Consider the following 26,617-nt stretch of genomic DNA (forward strand, 5'->3'; position numbering starts at 1 on the left):
GGGGAAGTAAAGGGAAAAATGATAAAGATAATATAAAAAGAGGCATACTAAAGGGTCTGAAAGTTTACCATCACCAGGAAGTCCTCAGAGGCACCCATGCTATAGGTTGCCTACCTCAAATCTCATACCACATTTTCTATTCAGTCTTATTTAACATCAAGAGTTATCTGGACATGGGACAGCTTACAAATAATAATAGCACAAATTAGAATGTTCTTAAGTGCAGTTAAAAGGAGTATAATTACCAGAAGTAAACATGTTTACTTTACAACCAAGTGTACATTGACTTTAAAAGTGGGAAGTTGAAGCTAATAGAATTAAAGTATTTTTTTTTCCATACTTGGGCAGAGCCCATGGGTCTGCAAACATGTATAAACAGATAATGCATGATCATGAAATGCAAATGAAGTCCTGTTTCTATTTATGAATAGAATTTGAAGCTTAATGCAAGCACTATGCAGTTTTCAGTGTAAATTACACATCTTGTAGTAGGGCTATAGACGAAGCATTACAACCATGATCAAAGAGATTTATAAATTTTGAATACAGTATCAATAATCTGGGTGGTTTATTATTACTTAAATGGATGCATCCCAGCAATGTCTACTGCAATAAAATTTAACCAGAATGTTTCTGTAAGATCCTTGGGCATCTGTTACAATACCCAATCCAGCCTTTCTGTAAAGTTGCTCCTCTTCTTATGCTATTGTTGGCCTCAAATGCCAGAACCTTTTAAATTTGAGTTCGCTTAGTCCTATCAGAATTAGGAGGATGAGATGAGAAAGTAGAGTTCTGTATCTATTCCTTTTTGGGGTGGGGAGTGGGCAAGGAATAGCAACTTCATTCAGAAAGCCAGCCGAACAAGAAGACGGTGGACTTGTGTCCCGAAAACCATTGCGCCTGAGTTAGAATTCAGGCTTCTTTTATACTAAAAGGGGTGGGCGTAAAGTCAAACATTTCCTGGTTCTGTTCAGCCTCAGGAGGGGATGTGTTAATTTCTTCCTCCCTGCAGTCATTCACAGGTGGGCCTGGTCAGGATGTTTCCTGTGAGCTAAACAAAGGTATTTTATTTTATTTTTATTTTTATTTTTTTTACAAAAAACTTTTATTGTATTTGAATTATAACGTTGTGTGAATTTCTGCTGTACAGCAAAGTGACAGTTTGTATCTATTCTTTTAAACAAGTGTCTTGGATTGAACAAAAAAAAATGTAGGCCCATCAGGTCACTTTACTGCAACAGTAACACTCTGTTCAGAAATTAGAAAGGATTTACTTTGAAAGATTAAAGTAATATTTCTTGGTCTAAAACAAATCTTTGTGAATATTAATATTTTTTATTTTCTTAGTATATATTTTAGATGTTTATAACTATTTGTACCAAACATATTACTAAATATGCATTTTATGGAATTTAGCATCTTACCTTTCATACTTTTTAACTTCATATTATTACAGCACAGAACTCCCCATAAGAGTCTATGTTAGTGGAGCCTTTTCAGTGTTGTAGATCCTGTTTGATTCATTCCATTAGACTGAAAACTAACATATGTATAATATTATACACAAACACAATATTCTGAGATCTAAGTTTTATTATAAATACTTGTCATGTTGCTCTTTTATCATGGAAAATAAGCAAGATCAAGTCTTTGAGTTTCAGATTATTACTTTTCTTCCCCTAAAATCAGCAACATTTTGAAAGGAAAAACATTTTGGAGGTCTTTACAAAATAAATTTTCTATTTTAGATCTAGTCTTTCTGTAAAATTGGGAGGTAGTCAGGAGTTTGTGCTGAAACTGTAGGAAAAATAAAAATAATGGCAGGTTCGATGATTGTACTTAGTTGTATGGTTTTGCTAATTTCAAAAGCACTGATAATAATGAGGAAATAATGTTTTATATAACTGGGCATGAATAAATGAAGAAACTAATAATGTATTACATTATCATTTCTAAGTCATTTTGTAAAAGCTTAAATAAAATAAGAACATCAAAGGGCAGCATGGTCAAAATATATATATATATTTTTTAATGCAACAGAACCTTCCAAAAAACAAATTATCTAAGTCCCCTGAATATGAAATGTGGAAGAATTGGAAGTAGTAAGTTGCAGAGTGTCTCCAAGATCAAAATTATTTAAAGTTCTGTTAGAAATAAATTCCATATTTAGTATTTACACTTTGAACCTTCAAGGTTGCAGTATTTACACTTTGAACCTTCAAGGTTGATACTAAAAGGAAAAGTTATTGGGTTTTCTAGAAGTTTAATTAACAGCCTCACTTTGCTCCTCCCACTGCCTGCCCTCCTTTCCCATCAACAACTGCAAATCCATATGCTTTCCAGGCATCTCCATCCTCAGCTAGAGACAGGACTGGAAGGACTTTGCCTTTCACAAACGATCGAGGCTGAAAAGAGAAGTAGGGAGATAATAGGTTTCAGTTCTCTCAGCACAGAGACTTTAGAAACAGGTGAATCCTGGAGGTGGTTTATAAAAACAGCATTTTCCCATGTGAACAAGCTACATTTGAGGAAGATCTAAAATACATATGTATTTAGGATTTAAATATGCTTTGCACATTATTAACTTAAAGACCTAAATAAGAAAGAAAAATGTACTAAAATATAATTTCAGGAATGAGGGACGTGTTCTGATGTTTTTTAGATGAATATGGGTCATGTCATGACTTCGGTTTTAATTTTAAGTCTTTAAAACTCAAATAGCCTTCTTATATTTGTCTGTGTATAAAAATATTTTTAAAAATACAGGCAATGTTAAAGGGGAACACAATAGGATAAGTACATATGAACGCAAATTTCTGTCAGAAAGTTTTACCGATTTGAGCAATTCTTTCTATCAGAAATAGATATTTTCTTCACAAATGTTTTTTTCCCATTTGTGCCTAAAACTGCAACTTGATAACATGCACTAGGACCTGATATTTAAACAAAGTCTTACTGAGCAACAAATCAGAAGTCAGAAAAATTCTAAGTTAAAATGCCAGAATATCTTTCAATTCTTCTATTTTACTTTATTGTTACAATTTAAACAAATTCAGAAATCTGGGGTGTTTCTGGCTACTTGAGTAAAACACACTGCAAATCCAAAGGGGAAAAATGTAAATGGAAGAAATGTCTGATTTCTGAACTGTTCTGCCCTTATGAACATGATCCTGTTCATCTCACACCTTGATTCTGAACACCTTGTCAGTACCTGCTCCAAAAAGGTCCCTTGACACTGGAGCAAGTCAGAATAACTTACTTTCAAAGCTTATTTAAGAGCAGGGGAGCAATTTTAACTAGACTTGAGATTTAAGTAGATCTGATATTATCTAGAATCCAGGCTTAAATTTTGTTTCCAAATAGCAGAAGAAATCAAAGATACCAAAACTAAAAACGCCAAGTGAGACAACAAACAATATTTCCAGTCCTAACCAAACTGCAACCCTTTCAATACAGCTTGAGGTATTTTTAAATATTTGTATAAGCTAAATAGCGCTCACAGTTTCTGAAGTTACTTTTTACTGAGATAGCTTCATATTCTCATAATATTTGACTTTCAGACAGGTTTTCTTGTACATGAAATTGAGTCTGAGTCTCCAGCCTCAGACTCATGGAAATATTGGACAGCTTTCAGTGGCAGAAAATGATTCTTGTAGTAATAAGGTTCTATTTCCCAATTATTGTGCTATTCCTAGGATGTGATTAAAAAAATAAGAAATTTGCAATTCATATAAAAGGAAAACTTGCTTAAACTTCTAAAAGCAAGTCCAGTCTGGTGGAGGTATATAAGACATTAAATAACAGAGTCAGATTCCTTCTTAAAGATTCCAGATGAGCTTGACAACAGAGAGTTCTGGTTCTCCAACATTTTCTCCATCTTTTCTCCTCCAGTGGTTTTATTGATCTCTCTTTGCTTCTTACTATGGATCCATGGGATAAAACAAAGGACAGCACCTCCAATAAGGGGAGGGATTCCAGCGAGGTAGAATGCCACATCATAGGAGCCCAGCTTGTCACGGAGTAACCCTGGGAAGGGAAAAAACTGTCACCAAGAGAGAACAAGTATGGCTCTTGGGGTCTCAGATTAGACACTCTGGTGGCCTACTGCCAACCTAGAATCTTCATCTCAGCAGGATAGTTCAAACATCTCAGATATCAGACATTTTTAAGGAAATGGATCTGAAATATAAACCTTTTCTGATATGAGGAAGGAAAAGATCTCATTTCTTTAATCTTGTTGCAAGTCTGTGACAGGCCTTTGAGTTTTCCTACCAAGATATTACACGGAAAAAATATTTTCAACCAAGCTTTGGCTTTCTCAAAACCCTTCAGAGGCCATTTGGGATATTCTGACACATGGTGTAAAGGTCCTGTTTTAGCTGAAGGTGGACGGACCGTCAAGCTGAAACTTCTCTCATACACACAGACCTCAAAATGTCTACGTTTTAAACCTTTCTTGGGCCTGTTTATGAAATAACATGAAACTACTTAAAAGTATAATCCAAAATCATGAAAAATTATAAATCTAAGAGTCAGGATGAAAAAACTAGGTTGTTAAATACATTTTGGAAAGAAACTAAGGTTTGTCAGCACATGGGAGGAAAATATAAGAATATATGTGTGGTGCTCTAATAGATCCTAGGGCTCTGCTTCTAAAAACTGTCAGAATACTCCTTATTTCTAATTTCTCTAACCAAATCCAGATTTTAAAAGTTATCTTAGTGTTTTAAACTTTTACTATATAACCTAAGTTATCTGAAATGTTCTAGGAACACATTGTACTGAATATCTGACTCTGCTAAGTAAACAGCTGAGGATTTGTTCAGGTAAGTACCAACATCAAAAAAAAAAAAAAAAAAAAAAGAAAGAAAAAGGTGTACAGTCATTCCAAATAGAAACCTAAAATATACAACATATCTAAATATATGCTTTTCCTATCCCCTGAATCAGAACATTCCACATATAACTGAACCTTTCATCCTTATGAACATAAATTAATATGTTTGTTTGTAATACTATGATCCCTCAGAACCTCCTGCTGTTCTGCCTGCTTTGAAAGTTTCCTGTTAACTCCTTCATTCTTGATCTGTTATAGTCACTTCTAGTAGCAAACACCGTTTCTACAAAAGTGCTGCTTGTAATTTGCTGTGGACTTGGAAACCCTAACAAACTAAGCTTGTAAGATGTAAAAATAGTGTATTACCTGGGGGAGAGGGGAAGGACTGGAGGGTTTTCCCTAAAAGGAGACTGTGATCTTGAGAACTTATCTTTTATTTGGTCTGCTCAGTAGTGGTTCTGCTTGCTTGATACATGACTAGATTCCCAACTGGCAAATTTGCTGATATGTGTGGTTCTGAATGTGAGAATGAATTGAACTGAACTTTCACTGAGCCACTCAGATACCAGACACAGATGACAGTACATACATTTAAATTTTATAATAATTTTAGCAAATCTTATCATAATTTACAGTGGCACCCAACTAATACTGAACGTGAAACATCTTTATACTATCATTCAGAAGATTTCTAAAGGTGAAATTCACATAACATAAAATTAACCATTTTGATGGCATTTAGTATACTAACAATGTTGTTGTACAACCACCACCTCTCTCTAGTTCCAAAATATTTTCATCACACCAAAAGAAAACTCCACACCCATTAAGCAGTTACTCCCTAATCCCCCATCCCTCCAGCCCCTGGCAACCACCAATCTGTTCTCTGTCTCTATGGATTTACCTATTCTGGGTATTTCACAGAAACAGAATCATATAATATGGGACCTTTTGTATTTGGCTTCTTTCACTTAGCACATGTTTGAGGTTCATCTGCCTGGTAGCATGTATCAGTACAGCACTTCATTCCTTTTTATGGCTGAATAATACTCCGCTGTATGGATATACCACATTTTGTTTATCCATTCATCTGCTGACGGACATTTGGGTTGTTTCTACTAAGTGTTATTTTTCACTAACTACTTCTCAGGGGGCTATGATCTCTTACACAAAGCATACATATTTAGAAATCTTTCAGAATCTTCACCTCTTCCTAAAAAGAAATCACACTGCTATTCCTCCAAAACACATACTAAGTGAAATATAGGAACTCTGAAAGCTCAAAGTCCAGAACCTAACTGCTACACATTTCACTGAGAGTTTTAGATATCAATGAGAATAAGAGGACTCATCGGCAAATTTTTCCAACATGCCATCTACAGCTGGTCTTATTAAAAATGTTATAGATAAGGCACATACAAAGCAAGACACCAGAAACCAATAAATCATAATATATTTAACATATAAGTGAGACTTAGAACCTACAGTAGAAAATGCTATGAATTAATATAATTTACCTGCAATGGGTGGGCCCACAGTCATGGGTATAGACATGAATCCGAGTAGAAATCCAATTGCTTGTGAGACATCCTGGGCACCAACTAACTCAAAGGCAATGGGGGCCATAATGGAAATGAAGCATCCATCGAAGAGACCCATGATGAGACAGACAGCAATGAGGGCCCCAAAGAGGCTGCACAGGGGAATCATCATGGACATCAGACCAATGAAGAAAAAGGACAGTACCTAGGACAGACACCACAATGTCAACTCTGCTCTCGGGAAAAGTGAACATCACTATTACTGAGCAACAGGCTTAGGACTTTTAAGTGGTTACTGGTCAGTTGCCTCCTCAGCCCAGTTCGCCTTGATTTTATATACATAACCAACTCCCATAATCATCTCCCCCAAGTTTCCCCAGCACTTTCTCAATATTTCCATTAAGGGACAAGAAGAAAGTAAGGATTTTTTTTAATAAATTTATTTATTTTATTTTTGGCTGCATTGGGTCTTCACTGCTGCACGGGCTTTCTCTAGTTGCAGCGAGCGGGGGCTACTCTTCATTGCGGAGTGTGGGCTTCTCATGCAGTGGCTTCTTTTGTTGCAGAGCACGGGCTCTAGGCACGCAGGCTTCAGTAGTTGTGGCATGCAGGCTCAGTAGTTGTGGCTCATGGGCTCTAGAGTGCAGGCTCAGTAGTTGTGGTGCACGGGCTCAGCTGCTCCATGGCATGTGGGATCTTCCCGGACCAGAGCTCGAACCCGTGTCCCCTGCATTGGCAGGCGGATTCTTAACCACTGCGCCACCAGGGAAGCCCAAAAGTAAGAATTTTTATATACTTACTTTTCTTTCCAGGCTGAAAGCTCTTTGAGATCAGAATCTGTACAAAAGTCATCTTTGAACTACATATTATAAGGTTTAAGGATCTTGAACCTGGGCACTGCTCAATACATATTTGTTCCTTGAATATCAGCTCAAATTCACTTATCAAACATGATTTAAAAATTTTACCCTTGAAATTATATGCACTTTACTGGTATTAGTCCTCTGCATAATGAAAATATGCCAGCCAGATCCGTCCTTCACATCACAGAGCTTCCAGTTTGGAGAATACAGAGATGTAAGTTTTAGATATTTAAATAATCAATTTAGAATATAGTGCCTGCTAATATTCCAGACATGGTGAGCATAGGTAGATCAAGTGAGAGAGATTAAAATAAGTAGCTATGATTTGATATTCTATAAATGTGTACTGAATTTTGATTATTCCAATTCCAATTAAATTTTGACTGTCAGAGGAAATATATGATGCATAATATGCAGTGAAAACAGTGAACACATTCTGCTATAACATCCTAAGAACTCATTTATATAATCCAGTTTTATTTACAGTGTAAATCAGTGACTATTATTGCCAAAGAATATTTTCAAACATTGTCTTTTGATGCTAAGTCATAGATATACCCTATTTAAGCACCCCAGAGTTAAGGCTGAGAAATATTTTGCACCACAGAACACTTTCATTTTAGCGTTAGAGTAATTAATAGAATCAAACACTTGATTTTCCCTGCCATTTGGTAGCTACTGTGCTATGTTCTGTGTACGGTGCTATGTGAATAACACCTGGTTCCTACCCTTGGGTTGTGGGGAGAGGACCATGTAAATAAATAAATGCACATGAAGTGTTCTAGATGTTGCTGTTGTATATTCAAAGTATGGTGGGTACAAAAAAGGAAGGAGTGGCCAATTCAATAGCTTTTTTAGGCAAAGAACTAATTAAAATTGGATCATTCACTCATTAGTGGAAGAAATGTTTTAAAAAGAATCAGCTTTTTAAAAAAGTATTCATATAATAGCAACTATTATTTATTTAATGTTTATGAAATGCCAGGCGTTTTTCTAAGGACTTTAGATCGTGATTCTCATAACAGTTTTATGAGATGGGTACTAATGTCTTCCCCGTTTTACAGATGAAGAGAATGATGCTGAGAGGTTTAGTAACCCTGGATGGAGCCAGCCCGGAACCCATGGTCTGCGTGGGCAGTAGGTAGCAGGGAACGATGGAACAATTTCTAGAGGGTACCCTCCGATGACAGTGGGGCTGGGGAGGAAGGGAGAGGCCACATAAAGCAGCCATCTGGATCACCGTCTTCATCTGCCCTGTTTTTCCCAGGACCCACTAGGCACGTCTGTGGCATACCAAGCTTGATTGCACGCCTCAGGGCAGCCCCTCACAACCTTAGTGCACATCAAGATCACCTGAGGAACAGGGATCTGGGAACGGTGATTTTCACAAGCTCCCCAGGTGACTTTGACACAAGTTGTCCACTGACCCCACAATAAGAAACACACTGTTGAAAAAGGTTTTAAACTCCAAGTTGGTTGCTTTTTGACAACAACATATTATACAGCTGAATCAATTTTTCTTCTTCATTATTAAAATACAGCTTTGTGGTAGAATTATGATTAGTTTAAGACTCTGAGTCGGCTGTTTGAAAAGTAAGTCTGGCACTTCACATTTTCTAAAGAACATAATCTCCCATATTCCGATTTTCTATGTTCTACTTAAACATCTTTTTCTCCAATCCAATTTCCCTCAAAGCATAAGCATAATTTCTTAGTGGTGGGTAATTACTGGGTTTGCAGCCTATAGACTGGAAAGAACTAATAAGGCTCAGAGGGACAGACCGGGCTCTAGCTCTCTGTGACCTTGATAAAAAGACTCCCTGATGCTGCCCATCTACACAAAAAAAGATTTAAAGCTAAATCAGAATGTAGAAAGTGGGTTGAAACTAGCAAGTAAGTAAAGATTTGAGTTATTTTTATTGAAAAACTAATAAAGACAAATCCTAATATTATTAATTAGATACATTTTTACTCTATCTACAAACACAAAAGAAGATAAATACTTGAATCTTAGAAAGGTATCTATCATTACAAATTCCAGAGAACCTGGAGTAAAATGTTAGGACATCACGGGGCCAGATGGAATGGGTTTAACTGGTAAAGCCACATACCAAATATTCCCAACCACACAACTGTAATTCTACTAGGTGAGCTTTCAATGTGCTTCCTATTCTTTTACTGTTTTGTTCAGAACAAATCTCTTCCAAGGTAAGACAACCAGAGTGACTGTTGAAAGCTTAGCCCAAAGTCATTTTTGCTCAATAAACAAATGTTTTCTTGGACCAGTTTATGTAACATGAGACCGAGGCACTTATGTTAGTTATCCTGATCTTTCTATCCATTTTTGGCCCCTTCAACTTTTTGTTCTTTGGTCAGTTTTGTAAGAAATCATATAAGAGGGGCTTCCCTGGTGGTGCAGTGGTTAAGAATCCGCCTGCCAATGCAGGGGACACGGGTTCGAGCCCTGGTCCGGGAACATCCCACATGCCACGGAGCAACTAAGCCCATGTGCCACAACTACCAAGCCTGCACTCCACAGCCCATGAGCCACACCTACTGAGCCCAAGTGCCACAACTACTGCAGCCCACCCACCTAGAGGCCGTGCTCTGCAACAAGAGAAGACACCGCAATAAGAAGCCTGCGCACCGCCAACAAAGAGTAGCCCCCACTCGCCACAACTAGAGAAAGCCTGTGGGCAGCAACGAAGACCCAACACAGCCAAAAATTAATTAATTATTTTTAAAAAGGATTGCTAGTGTATAGATACACAATGGATTTTGTAAAAAAAGAAATCATATAAGAGTTTCAAATTTATTATTATATATTTTGAGCATATTACTTCTTAATACTTTACCTGACTGCAGGTTCTCCTTTTCTCAATTCAAATTATGTTAATTTATATTCTTTTTCAAATATTTAAAACTGTTAAATTTTAATAACAATTGTTAAATAAAAATTATTAGTTGTTATTTAAAAGTAAAATTTCTTGGTTTTTCTTTAAGAATTGAATTTATAGAAATTTACACATTTATTCTTTAGCATTTCTCAGAAAATACCTAGCTACTTCTGCCTTATTTGTAGCTATAGTAGTGAGAAACACTGCTCTTTCTCAGCAGATATAACTACCCCAAATGTAGCTAAATTAGGAGGTAAGCAGGCCAAGCTGGTGAGGACATACTCCCCACATGCAGGGACATCTGAGCCACAAGGAGCACAGGCCAAGGTTTATTTAGCACACTGCGTGTAGGAGGTTCATCACTTCCCCAAACATCTACTGATCTATAGATACTAGGCCCCAGTTTGAAAGGTGAATAAATTTAGTGTTACATACAATCTTTTTTTCCGCCCCAAACGCAGTAGCTCTGGTTAGATTTAAATAAGAGATTCAAAGGTTCCTAATCCTCTTATAGGCTCTGGCACTGACATTTAATAAGGCATTGACTGTTGAGATGTCTTCCTTGCTTTTGTTTCTTAAAACCATACAAGGAAATATCTCCTGTCATAATTTAACAGGCTCTAGAAGAATAACGCCCCGCTTAAGTTAATGTACCTAAGAACAAACAAACAAAAAAAATGGGGGTTTTTTTGCTATTACCGTTCCCATTTCTGTCACAAAGAGAGCATTTTCAGAGAATTGTCAGGGGAAGTTTTGCTCAGGAATCTAAGTATATGACTGAGGAGGAAAAATGAGCTGCACCTGAATAGCAGAAGGCACTTTCGGAGGCGGGCACACAATTGGGCACAGTTAGAATCAAGGGTTGCTCCTATAAATTTATTCACTATAAAGTTTCCAGACTTTCAGAGCCTCTGGCTAGGAACCCAGTAGTTGGCAGCAGAGACCTGCAGGTCCATCACACTTCAGGGAAGTGTTTAGGGCACAGCCAAGTGGCTGGCTTCTTCTAAAGCACAGTTCTCTGGAAGTGCTTCACAGGGAGTCTGTTCAACTTTCCCCACGGCACGTGAGTACCACCATTTCTGCCTGGAGGGGGAACTGGCCCCAGTGCCACAGCCCAGGCAAGGACAGAGAATCATCGTCTGATTCCTCACTCAGGCCGGGGAACTACTAAATATTTGGATACCATTTGGGAAATAGTTTATGTTTGGTAAAGCATGTACCTTTATCCCAATGTATCTTCAGGAAAACATAAAATGCTAAAAGGGAACAAAAAGCAACAATAACAGCAACAACAAAAAAAAGAAAACTGGACAACGCTGATCAGTTCATTCTACTTCAACCAGAAGAGGAAGCTTACACAGGAAGTTGGATCCAAAAGTGATTAATTTTTCTAAATTACAAAAAAAGTTTCTGAATTTCAAAAGTAACTCATGAATACATTCTTGAAAAATTTCAAACCTTAGAAAAATATATAAAGTAATATATGAAACTCTCCCTTCAACCCCCTCCCACCCTCAACCCATTCCCACTTTCCTCGTCAGGAATAACCGCTCAACAATTTGGTGAGCCTCCTAGACCTCTTCTGTGTACACACATGTTGTTTGGGTTTGTCTGCTTTACATACATGGATATGACGCCCACACTTCAGTATGTCCATGGCACAGAGAAATCTGACACGATGGGAAAGTGATCTAAACCCAAAGTTTTTGATTCTGTCATTAGAGTTACAACTTCCAAACCTTTGAAAAACACTTTCACACTTTTACAACAGTTACATATTAAACACACAAATCTGCAGTAATTTAATGGTGACTAGAAAAACAGGTCTGTGAAGTTAAGAAAGATGGCTGAGAAGAAGAAAAGGACATAGCCTTTCCTCTCCTAATAAAGTACTCCAGGAACCCTTGCAAAGATTTTCTTTAACCATCAGTATTCATCATTAATGCAGTTCGGTCATCTCTTTGCTTGGCATTTAGAATTGTTAGGCTGAAAATACCTGGAACCCAGGACCCTGATGGAAGTTTAAATTCAGAACTCTTAAGCAGAAGTGTAAGATATATTCCTAAACTCTGTTACCTATAAGCAAAGATCCCCAAATCAGGATAACCAAGGTCTCCTTGATACCTGTTCCAAACCAGGATCTGCCTCAGTATTTAATAGAATACTAAAACAATAAAAGCAAGGATCTATTAATGATCCACTCTGGGCCGGCACTTTAAATAAGCTGTCACCGGGACTTCCCTGGTGGCACAGTGGTTAAGAATCTGCCTGCCAGCACAGGGGATACGGGTTCGAGCCCTGGTCCGGGAAGATCCCACATGCCGTGGAGCAACTAAGCCTGTGTGCCACAACTACCGAGCCTGCGCTCTAGAGCCCGTGAGCCACACCTACTGAGCCCGCGAGCCACACTTACTGAGCCCGCAAGCCACAACTACTGAAGCCCGTGTGCCTAGAGCCCGTGCTCCACAACAAGAGAAGCCACCGCAATGAGAAGCCTGTGCACCACAACGAAGAGTAGCCCCCACTCGCCGCAACTAGAGAAAGCCTGTGTACAGCAACGAAGACCCGACAGCCAAAAATAAATAAAATAAAATGAATAAATTTATATAAATAAATAAGCAAGCAAGCTGTCACCATGAGTCCTCACACAGCCCTCTGCCGGATCTAGAGACAAGTCATATCACACTCCAGAGCCTGTGCTTTTCTACTCTGTGGCCTCCCAAACCCAAGATGACTGTGCCCCAAAAGTAGAACATGTGGGAGGCTGTGAAGTGTGTTCTGGGCCCGGAGGCTACTCAGAACCCGTGTGATGGGGACAGAGAGGGAGGGGAACTGCCGTGGCCCCACCAGGCTGAGCTGTAACAGACGAAAGCGAGGAGCAGACACGTCTGAGAAAACACAGCACCAACAAAAGGCAGGAGAGGAAGATAAGCAGCAGAAGCCTTCCAACCCTTAAAGGCCGCCAAAGGGCGGACAGCCAGGCAGGGAGACAGGGAGAGGAGGAAGAATAGCAAACAGGCAGAGCTGGAGTTGGTCGCAGCAGAGAAGAAAGAGCCAAGAATCAAAACCCACACTGAATGTTTGGGAGTTGGGGCAGGGAAGCCAGGAAAAAGAAGGGACAGAGCGGGGTGGTGAGCCCAGCCGCCTGTGTGGGGTAGGCCTGCGTTGGCCCCTGTGCTGTCAGTGGCTCCCAGCAGCACAGGACACACCGAAGGCTGCCTTTCTCCTCCACGGGCCTCCTCGGGCTGGACCGCAGTCATCTCGCCTGTGACACAGCCCGCACTACCAGGTGCTACACACACTGCACATTTGGATGAAAAAAATCAGATGCGACCTAAAAGAAGCCAGGCTGTGACTAACCTTTCATCCAAAACGAAATTACTGATTCTTAACGCACTGCCGTGTAACTGCAGACCAAACGTGGGACAAGCTAGGAAAGGCTATATTTTCTTTCATAAATCACATGAAATACTAACGTATGTGCCCCCAATATGTTGTAAGTGACCCGACTGCCCTGCCTGTAGGGGGAAACTTTCTAAAGTTATAGTTGTTCCCGAGTAAAGTGCTGATGTATAAAACATACCATGACTTCATCCATCACAGCACCTTAGTCTGGGCCCCAATCGCCTCGACCCGGGACACTGTATTGGCCTCCTAACTGGTCTCCCTCCCTCCAGCACTCCTGCTTCCCTCCCAGTAATACAGCCTCCACACACAGAGCGACCACAGCGACTAAAACGTAAAATCCCGTCATTCCCCAACAAAGACCTACTATGCTTCGAGTAAAATGTCTGCATCAGGGATTTCAAGGCCCTGTTTAATCTGGGCCCTCCTCTTCCCAACCTCTTCCCAGGCCACTCTCCCTGTCTTCTTGAGTTCCCATTCACTCCCAGCTTCCTCCTGCCTCAAGTCTTGCTCCAGGAACTCAGGGACCACGTCTGTCTTGTTTGTATCACCCCTACCAGGGTCTGGGCTGGTGCTTGGGGCACAATGGGCACTCCTTTTTTATTTTAATAAATGAAAGGAAGCCAAAAGTCTGTAATACAACCAATTTCCATTAGAGGGCTCCCTTGACACTTGAGAACAAGACAATGTTCTGCTAAGTGTTCGACAGGGATATCCGCAGTTGGGTATTAATAAAAGGGGGAATGATCCTAACACAGTGAATATTTTAAAAAGTAGCACTCTACTAGCTGTCTGCACTTCCTTCTAGCCGTGTGACCAGACTCCTTCCTGCAGCTCTCTGCCTGGCCCTATACACAAACACCCACGGTGAGGTAGCTTCCCTGTTCTTCCGTGTTGGCATCCCTAAGTGGAAACAGCGACGGTACCTTCCTCAAAGGGCTGGGCAAGGAGGAAAGAAGATAATGTACGTACAGCATTCAGTTCATCGTCTGGCACACGGAAGTGCTCAGTAAATGGGGATGGCTATTATTTCAAATCAATTAAAGGCAATTTATCTGTAATAAATATCTTTTCCAACCATGTCCTTCGCCCAAGTTCTACCTTTCCTTCAAGGCCCTGCTCAGATACTGCCCCTCATCTCTACAGTGAACGGACGTGCGCAATCCCCAAGCCCCCATTTTGTCTCTCCTTTACCTTCCTTCCACAGCCAAGCCCTGGACAAAGTTGCCTGTATTTCCATTTAATCAGCTGATCGTGATCAGTCTTTTGCACCTGCCACTCCACTGAAACTCCCCTCTGTTGCTAAATCCAGTGAAAACCTATTAGTCTTTAACGTGCCTGCCCTCTCACTAGTTACTGACACTGCTGACCACTCCTGCCCCTGGAAACACTATGTGCCTCGCTTTTTTCCTACCAGGCTGGCCACTCCCTTTCAGTGTCCCCTGCACACGCTCTACTCACCCCATACAAGCCCATGAATGCCGAAGTCCCACAGGTCTCTCAGCCACGCTCTCCCACGAGCTCCAAACTCAACTTGGCTTTCCCACAAGCACTACAAACTTAACATGGCAAAAACAAACTCATCCTCTTACTCTGTTCTACTGAATTACTGATCTTGATAAAACAGCAAAACCTTCCACTGTTACCTGAGCCACAAATCTCAGGCCCAGCTTAGGCGGCTCCACTGAATTCTCATTTCCTGTATCCCTGTTTTACTCCCTGTTTGATCCCAACATCTCTGCCCTGGTTCCTCCTGCCTAGACTATTTCAATATTCTCCAACTAGTCCCTGTGCCTCCACTTTTTAAAATAAATAATAATAATAGCTTTATTGAAATATAAATTCACATACCAAAGAATTCACCCACGCATTTAAAGTGCACAATTCACCGCGGGTTTTAGTTTAACAAGATTGTACAACCATCACTACTGCCTAGTTTTAGGATATTTACAACACCCCAAAAGAAACCCCATACCCAGGAGCAGTCACTCCCCATACCCTCCTTCCCCCAGCCACTAGCAACCACTAGGCTGCACTCTCTGTCTCAGGATCCGCCTATTCTGGACACTTCATATAAAGGGAACCACATGATATGTGGCCTTTTGTGACTGTCTGAACTCTTGCCCTTCCTCCTCTGTATTCCACCCTTCACAGTCACTAGGTTAAGCTTTATAAAATACAACTCACGTCGGGCTTCCCTGGTGGCGCAGTGGTTGAGAGTCCACCTGCCGATGCAGGGGACACGGGTTCATGCCCTGGTCCAGGAAGATCCCACATGCCGCAGAGCGGCTGGGCCCGTGAGCCATGGCCACTGAGCCTGAGCGTCTGGAGCCTGTGCTCCGCAAGGGGAGAGGCCACAACAGTGAGAGGCCCGTGTACCACCAAAAAAAAAAAAAACAACTCATGTCATGTCACTCCCTTGCTTAAAATCCTTAATGGCTCCTGGTAGATTTCAGGATAGAGTTCGGCCTCTCCTGTGCTCATAAAGGCCGTTCCCAACTTGACTCCTGCCTATCCCTCAGCCAATCAATCTACTATTCTCTCTTTAGTCCATTCAAACATTGTTTCCCAGACCTAACATCTCTTTGCCCATGTGGCTTCCTCTGCTTGCAACAAACACCCTTTTCTCTCTTCCTTATCTATTTAACTATTGCTCACCGCTTAACACTCCACCAGCCCAGGAAGCCTGCTCAACCCTCCTCTAGTGATTTAGATGCTCTGTGCCTATGTTTCTATGGCACCCATCTAGCATACCATTATTCCACTGTGCTGCAGCACTGCTTTATCTTTCTTCCCCGGAGACCATTAACTACTGAGCACACAGACCATACTTCAGCTGTACCGTTTAGCACAGCGTCTGGCACGGAGGAGTCACTTAAATACTTGTCAAATAAGTGTCGACGTGATCTTGGAATAGCACACCCCACAATACCCAGGAGGCGATCTGCAGTAAAGAAACTCAGAAGACACGCACACCCCTGAATTTCACAGCGTATTGCAAAAGGCACGTGACTATGAGAACTATGCCAAAAATAAATCATTCTTAGAAAAAACAATGGGCAAACACCATTTTGGTTTGGTGGAGTTCCACGACAAGACAAAGATTGTTGTTTGTTCGCCAATTTCTCATGTTGAAAACCCAAAACTCATAACTGATTTTGCCCTTGAAAAACTGCTTGTGAAAGTTAGGTTCTAGAAAGTATTTCTCATTTTTACAGAAGAATTTAAGCAAATAAGTACATATAATGAGCCATTAGGTGGTAAGGATAAATTTGCTGGAGGAAAAAAGGCTTATTAAGAAAGTACCTGTAGATAAACTTTCTTCACACCAGGCACATAATCTGCGATCCGGCCGAAGAGCAGCCGTCCAACTCCTGAAGTGATGCCGATGCACATGAGAACCACCTCTTTATTTTTCTCATCTTGAAACCTTTCATTCACATGTTTCATCTGTAGACCAAAGAGGAAGAAGCCACACTGAATATGGTAGGAAAACTGGACAAGTTTTGAAGCTCTGTACAAATGCCTTTGTGTCTCTACCATGTTATGGACTCTCATCCCCTTCCAAATTCAAATATTTATAAAATTTGTTCTGTAAAAGAAAATTTATAAAATTTTTCATGAGAACACATGAAGAAAAGCTAACATGGTTTAGCTTGTTTATAAATAAGAATTTTTATAAGAGGGTTTAAAAAAATTGTTAATAAAAAGTAACCAGCACACCCTTTATCAGTTACCACTGGGCCATGAGCTAAAGAAAGAGACCTTTGAACACACCGTGCCACCTTGTCCTCACAAGGTCACCCGAGGATCCAGCTATCATCTGCTCCCCTGAAAGGTAGTTTAAGGCTCAATTCTGGAGTTTCCTCTCTTCTAGGAGGACCTGAACCAAACTGAAATAAGTTATACTGGAGCTTACAGGATAAAAGCATAAGGTTCTCTGCCTGAGGATTTGCCTATTTGTGTGGCATTAGAACAGATAAAAATAGAGTCAGTTTAACAGAAAGAAGAAAGGCCTGGAGAGAGAATGTTTGCATTTAAGTCCTGGTTCCATTCCTTGCTAGCCTTGTGACCTTGGGTAAGTTGTTAATCTCTAGGGCCTCAGTCTCCTTGTCTGTAAACTGGAGACAGCAACAGTACTTCAAGAGGGTGTTTGTGAGGATTAAATATCTCTGTAAAGAACTTAGTGCCTGACACACAGTTAATAGTGATATTAATTTTAGCCTTTTTTTTTTTAAAAGACCTTTTCCCTCAATTTACAGTCTACTTAGAATAGTGACTGCAAATCTACAACCCAACAATGTTTTAAAAGGAGTGTGACTAGCAGGTGTTATAATGGGTGACAAAACCTGTGGCTCAGCACCCACTGCCTAACACAAGCTTTGCTCCCATGGCCCCTAAGTTCCACGCTTTCCACCTCTTGCTCAGCGCTTCCACTTTCTCAGTGATCACCTACCTGTGCTCACAGCAAGGAGAAAAAGCATGTCTGTACTCCCACTGCTTTCTCTGAAATCACTGAGCTATCATAACAAACAGTTGTTTCAAACAGACTCACTGTCCCCTACACCAAACGCTGGCCTGAATTCTGAAAGCCTGCAAAGCAAATTTGCCGGAAAGCGCGATGGCCCAGCTGGTACCCTGCCGCACTCACCCCCTCACAGCCTGCCTCCCTCCGTTTCAGTTACCACCACTACTGCTGGCCCAGCTACCCAGGTTTAGAAACTGGACAACCATCCTAGATTATCCCCTCCCTCCCTTCAGATCCAGCAGTCACCACCCAGTTCTGATGATTTTACCTCCTAAATCTCTCAGACACTCTTCCTTTGGTCCATGTCCCCCCCAGTGTTTGAGTCTGGGTTATCACTCCTCACCTGGACCCCTACAACAGCCTTTAACGTGCTTCATGCTACAGCCCCCAACTCCTGAATCTCTAACCTGCATTCTCTGAGACCACCTGATTAAGTTCCAAATTAAAAATAACACTGCTCTGCTATGATCCCACAGCCTTCAGGGTAAAGCTCAAACTCCTGGTTTGACCAACAAAGCCTCCCTACTTTGCTGCGGAGCCTCACCATGTCAGCACTGTGCTGTCCAGTACAGCAGGTGCTAGCCACGTGTGGGCTATCCAGCACTTGAAATGTGGTTAGTTTGAACTGAGATGTGCTTTAAGTGTAAAACGCAAAAAAAAAATTTTAGAAAACTTAGTGGGAAAAAAAAACACAAAAAATATCTCAATAATTTTAAAATACTGATTCCATGTTAGAATAACAGTTTGGCTATATTGGTTAAATAAAATATATTATGAAACTAATTTCATTTTTTTTTTAACTTTTAAAAATGTGGTTAGTAGAAAATTTTAAATTACTTATGTGGCTTGCATTATATTTCTACTGGACAGTGCTGGTCTAAGAAATTCACTTATGGTCACAAAGATAAAACAGCTATTGATAAAAGTGACCTCAAACTGGCTAATTCCTCCAAGTCCTTATCAGAGATGGATTCCAGCTCAATTCTGAAGAAAATGAATAACCTGATCTAAGGCAGGTGAGATAATAATTATGTGTATTCATCAGCTTTATTTGGAATTTGAATCCAGACTCTGATGTATTAATCTACTTTAGGAAACACCCAAAGGATCTAGAATAACTGTTTAAGACGTTCTTTAGTATTCAAATAAGACTGAATATGCTAGTCATTCTTTTGATGAAACTAAGAACACCTGCCTGCCAAATTGCTATTATCCTTTATTAGTCGTTTATTTTTGCCCCCTGCTCTACACTTTGTAATCCTTAAAAGAAATAATGAGGTGAAATGTTTTGGGTCTCTTGAAATAAGGTAAATTTGGTAAATTCAAATTACACTTACGTGGAAACTTACTTCTTCAGCTATAAGGGGCATTATTTCATTGAATTTTATTATTGTTGTCATTGTTTAAGTAAAGCAAGAACTACAGCTTCTTATACCTCCTTCCCCACCCTCAGCCAAAATTTGCAAAATAAAGTTGAGGTTTATTTTGTTTTTTGGATTTTTGTCAGGAAGTAAGGGAATCTGGGTGACTGGAGAATGGAATCGGGGGCTGCTGCATCTCTGGATCTTAGAGAGCCTTTCTTGGTGAGGGAGTAGCACCCAGGAAAGCTGGCGTGTTCTACTTGCAGCCTGGGCCTCCCATGACTGCCACCAACTATTCTACGAATCCCTGCCCATCTCTCTGGAGACTGGCACACATTTTAGTTTAGCAGAATGCATGAACGCTGGGCAAAACTGATTACTTCCCATAAAGAGTCACATGGAAAGGGACATGAAAATGTGGAACAGATGTTTCCGTATTTAACCTAACTTATTTAAACCGATGCAAAGCTTATATTAGAAGCCACTATCTACACAGGGGATAACGCCATTTTGTATGGCAGTGGTTTAAAGTGGACTTTATCCAAATGTGTAAGTGCCTTTAGGGAATTAGTCTTTTGTTTCTATTCTAAACATGTGTTTACTCCAGGGCTGCACACCTTTCAGGGATTACCAGAGCCTTGCTGACTGACAGCTTGAACGCTCCCTGCTCCTGAAACATTTTCCATCATTCAAACAACTTTCGCTAACCACAGAAGCCATTTTTGGATTGTGTGAAACCCTATTTATTGTTTTGTTATCCAAAAATAACCAAGAACTTAAATCCCATAATATCTGCGCATTCTTTATCCACGGGTGAAAGAAAGACACACTAGCTCACAGTTTACCCCCTTCCTCCTAACCATCCCCACTTCAAGTAAATGGTGATTCAGCCTCTCTCTACAGATGACATGTTTCTGACCAGCCACATGAAGAGAGAAGTTCCTCCCCCCTCACTAGAGCCCAGAGGCAGAGCCGTTTTTGAGAGGTCGAGGGCAGCAGCCTAAGAAAGTGACCCTCCTGCTGGATCGGCCTAGCCCTGGCTTCTCCCCTCTCTACCTCTTCCCTACAGGGAGCCTCAGGACCAGACATTTGGAGACATCAGACAGTGTTCTTCCACTGAGATCCCAGGCTGAGTCCTCTGGCTGTCAGAGAGTCAACCATGAAGGAAGCTCAGTTTGGGGTGGCCATAGTACAAAACCAGGTCCAATACAGCTGACGTAAGTGCGTTAGAAACTCAAGCTTCTCCTTGACAAATGGTTTCACGACAGAAGATGGCCCAACAGAAGGGCATCCCAACTCACTTTACGGAAGCCCCTGAAATCCAGTGATGCTACGCATCTGCAAAACAAGGAGGTCACTGGTCCAAAAGGTCCAATAATTAGGGAATTCCCTGGCAGTCCAGTGGTTAGGACTCGGCACTTTCACTGCCGAGGGCCCGGGTTCAATCCCTGGTCAGGGAACTAAGATCCCACAAGCCACACGGTGCAGCCAAAAAAAAAAAAGTCTAATAATTACTTATAGTTCTGTTTTCTAAGATTGTGTTATTTGGCCATGCCATGATGGTCATTAGCCTCACTGTCCTTCCACACACACAACTTTTTAAGGGGATGGGTGGTTTTTGTTTAATATCTTTTATGTAACTTATTACATAAAAACATGATAAAACTTTGGTATATACAATTTAAACTATACATCTTTGGGGGTGTATAGTAGTTAAGAAAGAAGGGAGGGCTTCCTTGGTGGCGCAGTGGTTGAGAGTCCGCCTGCCGATGCAGGGGACCCGGGTTTGTGCCCCGGTCCGGGCCCAATAGAGCACTGCAGGCTATGGGACTAATGAAACTACAACTGCCTTTGCAGGATGGAGGAAAAACAAAACAAAACGACAATATTTATCATCCGCTGTTGTTGCAGTTACTACGCCCTTTGGGAGATTAACAGATTCCAGACAGCAGTCATCATCTGTCCTTGTCTGTGAGCATTTGATTCCCTGATCCTCTGCCCTCCTCTTCAGATCCATACCATCAAGCTGAAAAGAAGGTGGGCAACAGGTAGTCACGTGCACTCCTTCTGTGTCTGAGAATAAACTCTTGGCGAGGACAGGGGACCCGTATCATTTACATTTACGCAGTACATTCAAAAATGGGATAGTAAATGCTACACAGTATTTTCAGGGGTTGTGGAATTCAGAATGATTTCTGCAGCTTCCTACTTCCCAACAGAGGTGCTGCATTCAGAGTACTTCTCACTTGCTGTTCACTCCTGAGATTAGCAGTTTCAGCTTGTTGCCTCTCATTTGCATGCAGTTTCAGCTTGTTGCCTCTCATTTGCATGCAGTTTTTCTAAGAATATATCCTTTCAACATCTGAAAAGCTACTCCGTAACTCTAAAAGACCATTCTACTTAAATATACTTTTTGAAAGGTAAACACAAAGAAAAGAGCCTGGTCCCTTTAAAAATTAGATGTACATTTGAAAGGCAGTAGAAGGCCTGCTAGAGTGGTTAATGGATAATCTCAGATTTTGTTGCAAATCAAAACTTTATACTACCCTTTGACTTCAAAGAAAGATGAACAGAAATCTTCTGAATGGAACGAGGGTTTGGTTTGGTTTTTTTCTTTCTTTTTTAAACAACTGTGTTTTCTCTATCTCTGTTTTTGCTAAGAAAAGGAAGAAAGGGCATTCATTCCCTGAGGAAGTTTTACATGGGCAGTGTACACCAGCAAGCCCAGTGAGGTGACTAAAGATAGCAGGAAACTAAGTCCATAGATATGGGTACATAAAATTAAGCCCTTTATATCATATAATATTGAAATCGGACTCTATAGCCATAAGACAGTCATTGATTAGGTCAGCCTCAAAACATCATTTTAACTTGTTAAATTTGATAAACTGTGCTTTGAAATAAAACAGCTCCAAGATGTACTTGAAGTGAAAACGCAGAATTTCCTTGCCTGCCAACATTTTTAAGGACTAACATCTTAGGCAGCCCACTGTCTCTATACTAGTAAGATATTTGACATGACTAAACCCGTGGTGCGGGTACCGCCTGCCTGCTCAGCAGCTGACCCAGTGGAGGGCAGACCTTTGGCCTGGCAGGACTCTAGGAGGCATGGGTAGTTGGTTCTGTTTGTTTTTTTAAACGGCCAGTCTTTCCATTTCATTAAGATGGGTTTCCATAGTGCAAGTATTCACACATGGCGCTGTTAAGACAGATAAATGTCAGGACTGAGAAAAAAAGAGGGAAGAGTTTCCAGGAAAATTATTTAACAGCCACCAAGGGATAGAAAAAGAGTTCGGAAGGAAGGAAGATAGCTAATGGTTTGGAAAACTTTGGTCTGATTTTGAAAACATTTTCTAACTCTAAAAATTCTTTAAATCCTTCATTTTTCTTTTTGTTTTTTTGAAAAATAATTTTCCTTAGATTAAAAAAGAAAAGTCCATCCTTAACATAGCATTATTTAGATCAGATCAAGATTTGGCAACATGTTCTAGAGGAAGTGTCTGTCAAAACCAATTTGGATTCAGATACCAGTTCAAATAATCCTGAATTACAGAAGTTAAGATGAACTTCATCTTAAAATAAAAAATAAGTCACTAGGATTTTTAGGTAACTTGAAATTATTCAGTGACCCTGACAATAATTTCTGTGTCAGATATTTCTCAAATTATCAAAAATTATTCTAGTCCTTCCAGAACAATGAAAGATGTTTAATCCATTTTTTAAAAAACTTTTATTCATTCCACCTAAATTCAAATATGATTCTGAAGAGTTTCTTTCTTGAAGTCTCATTCTTGGCACACCAGGGTCACCACTCTCTCAGACCCTTGGTTCCTGGATAGTTGGGATGAACACAATGGACTGTGAATTGTTAAGACAGTGCCCATCTGTGAAGGAGGTAGACTGTCTCTACTCTGGTCAAGATGGCTCGGGAGGTCTCAGCCATGGTCCACTGCATGACCGCCTGACTAACGCTTTAGTAGAGTACTCTGAAGATACACGGTGATAGAAAGGTCTCCGAAGATGTGGACTCCTGGTTGTGATTAATGCTCTTCTGAGGCATCATGTGTTTCTATGTTTGTATTTGTTTAAAAAAAGGTGGAGGGATATGCTCTTTTAAACTTACTCCTGGATTTATCTGGTGATAAAATCACCTATCAGCTAAATGTACATGCAAATAGATAGGTGTGGGTTATGGAGTCTGCAGTCATTAGCTGAATTGCATGAATTTGGAAAAGTAGTCCAAATTGAACAAATATACCCAACAAAAGGCTAGTTCAATTAAGGTTAAATTTTAGAAGTTTAAGATAGACTTCATCTTAAAATAGAAAGGGATAATTTCAGAAAGTATTAGTTAAATCACTAGGATTCCTGGGTAATTTTATAACTTTACTTAATGACCCTGGCTATAATGCTAATAAGTCAGATATTTTGTAAATTATCATAATTGGTTCTATTTCTTCTTGAACACAGAAAGATGTGTAGACTGTTGTTTTACTGAAATTTTAATTTGTTTAAGGTAGATCTAATTTTTGAGAGAAATTAGAGCACTATTAGTTCTTATTCAGCTTAATTTTGCCCTTAATTCTAAAGTGAAAAAAGATTGATCCTTCCATGAAAATTCTACCTTCTTCTACCCTCTCCTCACTAAGATTCCCTCAGACTAGTGGTGCTGGCTAGAGAACCCTTTTACCAAAAGCCATCTGGCCTCCTTTCTCCTCTAGTCTTCCTAAGGCACACCATAGTGAGTGTCTTTTCTATTAATTCTAAGAGTTATCTAATTGCCAACTCTCTCCCTAGTATCACATAAAATTCAAAAAAAATTTTATCTGAATGAAGATTAAAAATTATTAGGATTAGGGAATTCCCTGGCAGTCCACTGGTTAGGACTCCGAGCTTCCACTGCAGGAGGCATGGGTTCAATCCCTGGTTGGGGAACTAAGATCCCGCATGCTGCGGGGCACGTCCAAAGAAAAAAAAAAGCAATTGTTAGGATTAGGCCCAGAAAAGTTTTCCTTCCACTGCTGTCGCTTTCACATACTTGTGAGATTGTCTACCCCGATTTTTTACCCTTTTCTTAAGAATAAGACTATTTCAGAGTTTGGGGGTGTTGGTGATTAACATTATTTTAAACATGTTCAGTCCTGTCTTGTGATTTTAGTGTTCAGGAAGAAAAGGACCACACCCCTTTAGGATAGATAAGAAAGTACAAAGCCTGAGTGGTCTGGATTAAGGCAGCTGGCATGGCAAAGAGAAAACTTTTGTGGACTGATAGTTGGAAGGCCTAGGCATAGTAGGAAGAAAAAAGTCTTTGGAGTCAAATTATGAGCTCTACTCCTTATTGAGTCTAAGATCTTGGGCATCAGTTTCTTAGTTTCAAACCAATACTGCACACTGGTTCACAATAATGGCAGTACCACTCCCTTGGGGGTGTTTCGGAAATCTGTGGAGGCTATTTTTATCTTTCTGATATAGTTGTGTCCAAGCATTACCTTTTTTCCAATTATTGTTTTTTATTTTAACAACATTTATATCACATAACATTTACCATTTAAACCAGTTTTGAGTGTGTACAGTCATTGGCATTGAGTATTCACCTTCTTGTGCAAACATCACCACCATCTATCTCCAGAACTTTTCCATTTTCTCAAACTGAAACTCTGTACCCATTAAATAATAACCCCCATTGTCCCCCCTTCTCCAAGTCCCTGGCAGCCCCCATTCTACTTTCGTCTCTATGAATTCGACTCCTCTAGGTATCTCATCTAAGTGGAATCATAGACTTTGTATCTGGCTTATTTCATTTGGCATAATGTCTTCAAGGTTCCTCTATGTTGTCACATGTATCCCAAGCATTACCTTTATTTTATTCAAGAATTACTTTTTATTTCTCCTTGTGTTACAAGTGGGGCATTACTGATTTTTTTAAAATTATGTATATAGGCAGGTTTCATGACCTAGGAATTTTGTTTCAGGAGAGAAAAGGAGGCACTGGGTCTGACACACTGCTCTAGATGTGTGACAGGGTGGCTGTGAAGGTGAACGTGATACAGAACTTAGAAAGCACCTCACAAGGAAGAGGTAGGACGGGAACCCTAGGACTGGGCAACCCCTACTCCAGGATCCAAGGCAGCCCCGAGAGCTGAAGAACAGGAGACACTGGCAGGGAATCGTGAAAAGTCCCTAAGACAGCTCCCGAGGAGAAAGAAACATAAAAGGAAAAAATGTATTCACAGAAGTAGATACAGTTAAGTAGAAATAGGGATACCGGATGTACGTTGAGACTATTGTAATGCTTCATAAATTAAATAATCAACATATGGCAACATTTTAAATTGCACAGATGGGTACACGGGTCAAGAGCGTGGGTCATCTGTTAGGCTACTTATTGGGCTGTGGTCACCTAGGCATCCCATTCTCCTGGAAGCAGCTTGGAAGATGGTACAAGGCCTAAGAGGTATTGTTTCACCTCAGCAGGGCTGACTATGTACCTCGAGCCACCCATTTCCGTATCTTTAAATTACTCCACATTGACACTAGTCTAGATAAGCATACTTTTACTTCTATTATTTAACCTTTAAACCACACCCTGCCACTAACTATTTGTATGTGGCCAGAGAAAGTCTCAAAAGCAACTAACTCCTCTCCCTATAAAATGGAGATAAAACTGTCCTCACCTCCAGGGGTTGTATATTGAGGATCAAAGAAAAAAGAATTTGAAGAACATAAAGTATTATTAGGATGAAAAGTAGTCACGAGTAGGGAAATTAGTAGACATCATATTCCAGCAATTCAACCAACCTATAGCTCAGCCTCAAACTGGTCAAAAAGTATTTGTGTGCCAGGCACATGCTTGGTGCTGGGGATGGAGCAATGGAAAGGAGGCTCTGTCCCTACCCTTGTCTAATCTACCTTACCTGGTTCTTCTTTATCATTTCCTGAGGTGTTAGGACACTCCCCACACAAAACTCCCCAATGTATCTTGTAGATAAATCCACAGTTTTCACCAGCCTTTCCCATACTTACATTGAATACATTATACAGGATAAGGGCCTAACAAAAATACACTACTGCTGCTTTTCAACTTAAGTTAAAATCAGATATTCTTAAATGTTTGCGGATTTCGTTTTCCCTCCAAATTTTAAATCTTTTAGCAGTTTGGGGCCTACATTCTAGGGATAATTTTCA

The 26,617-nt window shown here is 40.2% G+C and overlaps 1 protein-coding gene across 1 annotated transcript in view; it reads right to left on the bottom strand.

Annotated features, from left to right (window-relative positions):
* Positions 1-1,223: 1,223 nt before the first annotated feature.
* SLC16A10 (solute carrier family 16 member 10) overlaps positions 1,224-26,617 on the bottom strand; it is a 137,177-nt gene continuing 111,783 nt past the window's right edge. Inside the window, exons 4-6 of the mRNA XM_060030084.1 lie at positions 16,850-16,993; positions 6,355-6,583; positions 1,224-4,026 (exon numbers count right to left, since the gene is read on the bottom strand). Coding sequence (XP_059886067.1) covers positions 3,794-4,026; positions 6,355-6,583; positions 16,850-16,993 — 606 coding nt within the window. The 3' untranslated portion in view covers positions 1,224-3,793. The remainder of the gene's footprint in view (positions 4,027-6,354; positions 6,584-16,849; positions 16,994-26,617) is intronic.

Source organism: Delphinus delphis, chromosome 14, assembly GCF_949987515.2.
Source record: "Delphinus delphis chromosome 14, mDelDel1.2, whole genome shotgun sequence".
NCBI lineage: Eukaryota > Metazoa > Chordata > Mammalia > Artiodactyla > Delphinidae > Delphinus > Delphinus delphis.